Source organism: Nicotiana tabacum, chromosome 23, assembly GCF_000715075.1.
Source record: "Nicotiana tabacum cultivar K326 chromosome 23, ASM71507v2, whole genome shotgun sequence".
NCBI classification, from domain to species: domain Eukaryota; kingdom Viridiplantae; phylum Streptophyta; class Magnoliopsida; order Solanales; family Solanaceae; genus Nicotiana; species Nicotiana tabacum.
Genome location: NC_134102.1, coordinates 35898965 through 35902995, shown reverse-complemented (window position 1 = coordinate 35902995; position 4031 = coordinate 35898965). Strand labels below are relative to the sequence as shown.

At 37.7% G+C, this 4031-nt stretch overlaps 1 protein-coding gene and 1 non-coding gene across 2 annotated transcripts; one reads left to right on the top strand and one right to left on the bottom strand.

Annotated features, from left to right (window-relative positions):
- Nucleotides 1-1227: 1227 nt before the first annotated feature.
- LOC142177116 (uncharacterized) lies at nt 1228-1977 on the bottom strand. The gene is made up of 2 exons (XM_075245580.1): nt 1608-1977; nt 1228-1472 (listed from the first exon to the last, which is right to left on the bottom strand). The coding sequence occupies exons 1-2, from the start codon at nt 1975-1977 to the stop codon at nt 1228-1230; spliced, it is 615 nt and encodes a 204-aa protein (XP_075101681.1).
- Nucleotides 1978-2907: 930 nt separating this feature from the next.
- Nucleotides 2908-3014, top strand: LOC142177732 (small nucleolar RNA R71). The gene has a single exon (XR_012706291.1). It is a non-coding gene; the product is annotated as a small nucleolar RNA R71 (small nucleolar RNA).
- The last annotated feature ends 1017 nt before the right edge of the window (nt 3015-4031 follow it).

Sequence of the window (4031 nt, the reverse complement as noted above, 5' to 3'; positions counted from 1 at the left end):
TACACCTCCCTAAGCATTTTAATACATACATTTCATTGTTCGAAACCCCACACTTATATCAAACCATAACTCCACCTTCACATCAATAAATATTAACTCCCAACTTATTTAAGCACAATTACATCATAAGTAACCACTATCAAGGATTATTTTTCACAATCGTACAATTAATCTCTTTTTTTTTTCTTTTTCTTTTTTCAATTCAAGTGGCTCTTACCTTTTCAAAACAGTGCACCTTTTTCCTTATTTCAATAGTTCCACTTAAAAGCCCAACCAACACCCCACACTTTAACTTTTACAAAGTTCATACCAAATTCAAGTGCTCACAAGAGGTAAATGGTTAAAATAGATGGTCAATTCAAACAAATGGGTAAGGCTTGTAATGTGGTTGCCAAAAGAAACAGGATTACAGGCTCAGTTGGGTTAACTAAGATACATAACAATTAGGTGGGTAAAAGTATATAACTGGCTCAACAAAGAAATGTCTATATCACTTCCCAAACTGAAGAAAACTACTAATTCGCTTTGCAAATAAATGGGGCAAGTACTAGACATCAAATGCAATGCACATAATAACATAAAAACCTCACACACACATGGCACATAACTCACTCAAGACTAGATGATCAAGACTCTCTAGTCAAAGCAGTTAAGCAAAGTTAAACTTATACAATTTAAGGTGCTTATGCAAGAGTCAAAAACAGAGCCTAAGCGTCACAACTAAAATCACTCACTATTCTCCAGTCATAATAAAGTCAAGAGACATTGCTTCCAATTCAAATCATAGCACAAGGTTTCCTACTTCTAAAAATAAAAACTAACTATACCCGGTTCAAACAAAACCCTTGGAAAAGAACCGCGACACAAAGAAAAACCAAGGGGGAATTATTACACTACCTAACAAAAGAAAATCTTTTTATCTTTTTTTTTCGACTTAAATCCCTCAAGAAACTTGTCGAATTATATCCATCATTGGAAAAATTTGAAAATTTTAAAAACAAATTGTTTTGTTTTTCAATTTTACAAAATAAAAACTAAAACTAACATACATACAACATATAATTATCCCCCTACCCCACACTTTAAGTTATGGCATGTCCCCATGATACACAATTAAAAAGTATAAGGTAGAGAAAACTTTCTTGAATATCTAGTCGGGGTCTGAGTCAAAATCAGGCTCTATAGTGCACACATCCATGCAAAAAGCTTCTTCTCAGCCCTTTTGGGCTACACCCCACACTTATATTTTCCACTCGTTGTAGACTTTTCTTTTGAACTCTTCACTATCCATTCAACACTTGCAGCTGGCTTCTCCTTTTTAAGCCCCGTTTCTACATTCATCTCAAAAGTTACAGTCTTCTCCCCCACTCTAAGCATGAGTTTTCTGTCATATATGTCTAATATTGCTCTACCCGTTACTAAGAATGGTCTTCCTAAAATAAGAGGGACCTCCTTATTCTCCTCTATATTTACTACAATAAAGTCCACAGGAAATACAAACTTATCTACCCGCACTAAAACATCTTTCACTATCCCCTCGGGTATCAGAGTTGTTTAGTCAGCCTGCTACAGAGATATTGGTACCGACCTTATCTCTCCAATCTCACTCTCCGACTTCTTGTAAATAAATAAAGGCATTAAATTAATTGAGGCACCAGAATCATATAAAGATTTATCAAATTTAATAGAGCCTAAAGAGCAAGGTATAGTAAAACTCCCCGGATCTCCACATTTTTGTGGGAGCATAATTTGCAAGATAGCACTGCAATGCTCTGCGAGTTTGACCACTGATGTCTCCTCGAACTTCCTTTTCTTTGTAAGGATCTCCTTTAAGAATTTTGCATAAGCAGGCATTTGGGAGAGCACATCTGTGAATGGAAAGTTTACATTAACCTGTCTCAGCATATCTAGGAACATCTCAAATTGTTTATCCAACTTCTCTTTATAATGCTTTTGGGGAAAAGGTAAAGCATGCATGTGCTTGATCTCTTCATTAGATTCATCCCTTCTCGAATTGTTTTCTTTCTTCTTCTTGTCAGCTCCCTTCTTTCATGTCTTCTTTTTATCAACTTCATTTATCAGCTGCTTCTCAATTTCTTTTTCAGGAACATTCTCTTTTTGGACCGGAGTGGGCTCTTCCAATACTTGACCGCTTCTCAGAGTTACAACATTTATAGTTTCTTTGGGGTTCCTTTTAGTGTCAGATGGCAAAGTACCTGGGATCCTCTCAGACAATATGGTGGTAATTTGTCCCACTTGCTTCTCCAAATTTCGCAACCCTGTGCCAAGTTCTTTGATAGTTGCGCCATGAGCATGTAATCTCTTATATGTCTTGACAATGAAGGACTTCTTTAGATCTTCTAACCTAGACTGAATTGGTTGTTGAGGGCAAAACTGTTGGCTTTGCTGATTTTGGAAAACAGGCACCCCTTGTCCATGAGGTCTAGCGTTATTTTGTTGCCATGCATTTGCTGTACCTCCTGGTGAACTCCATGAAAAACCGGGGTGCCTCTGACCCATTGCATTAAAGTTGTAATTTCCAATAACATTAACTTCCTCAGTTGAGGCTTGACACTCATGAGTAGGGTGTACTCTTCCACAAATATCACATGCTGCATGAGTATTACTCTGTATTGAGGCTAAGGTCAACTTCCTTATCTCTTTTGCCATAGCATCAAGCTATACCTACACATATGTGTTAGCATCAACCGGTTGAACAAAATTCGCCTATCTTCTTTCAGCACTTTTAGAGGGCCACTGATTTGCATCTTCGGATAATTCATCGAGAATAGTGACTATCTCCCCTGGTGTCTTCTTCATTAACGGGCCTCGGCTGCATCGCTCAGTAGTTTGCATGAGGCCAGTGTCAACCCATCCCAAAAATCTTGGAGTTGCATCCAGAGTTCAATACCATTGTGTTGACACTTTCTGACTATCTCCTTAAACCTCTCCCAAGCTTCAAAAACTATTTCATTATCTTTCTGGCAGAAGTTATGGATCTCTCTTCTAAACTTATCCGTTTTCGCTAAGGAGAAATATTTTTCAAGAAATTTTCTGGTCATCTCCTCCCATGTTCGAATTGATCCTTGAGGCAAGATTTGAAGCCACTGCTTCGCATCATCTTTTAGTGTGAAGGGGAATGCCCTTAGATAAACTGCATCTTGTGAAACACCATTATATTGAAAGGTGTTCATGTTCTCCTCGAAGTCCATTAGATGATTGTTTGGATCTTTCTTCATCTTTCCTATGAAGACACAACAGTTTTGCAGAGTTTGAAGCAACCCTTGCTTCAATTCGAAATTGTTTGTTGCAACTGGAGGTGGTCGAATGCTTGACAAACCTTGGTTGTAGATCGGTCTAGAGTAATCACCAAGTGGCCTCCCAGCACCGGGAGCTATGTTTCTAAATTTTCCTACACCCACGGGTTGATTTTGATTAAGTCTTTGACCCCTCTCTTCTTCATAAATACATTGTGCATCTCTAAAACCTGCTTCTTCAGCATCTCGTGCCAATTTTTCTCTTTATTGCGCTGCCTCTCTCGCAGTCAGGTTCACATTATCTTCACCATTTTCGGCCATATCTTTGGTTGAGGATTGCCTATCCTTTTCTAACGTCTCGGTGAGATTTCTTTTCTTCTTCAGTTGTTGTAGTTATTTTTCTATTTCTGGCTCATATGGTAGCAATTGTTTCCCATAAGATCGAGTCATGCACCAATCTAACCTATAAACTGCGCACAGTCAAAGAACACCAACCGTAAAAAAGAAAAATAAAATAAAACAAAAGGAAAAAAATCCTGAATTAGCACTACATACTATTTCAAACACTATTGATTGCCAATCCCTGGCAATGGCGCCAAAATTCGATGAGCTCAAAACACACACCTAAATATGCTCGCTCGTCAAAGATAGTATAGAAAATTATCGTATCCACAGGGATAGGAGTTACACAGTATTTTCGTAGCTTGTAGCTAGATTGCTATCCAAGATGATCAGCAATTGATATTATATGATTAAGAACTAAAATTAACTAAG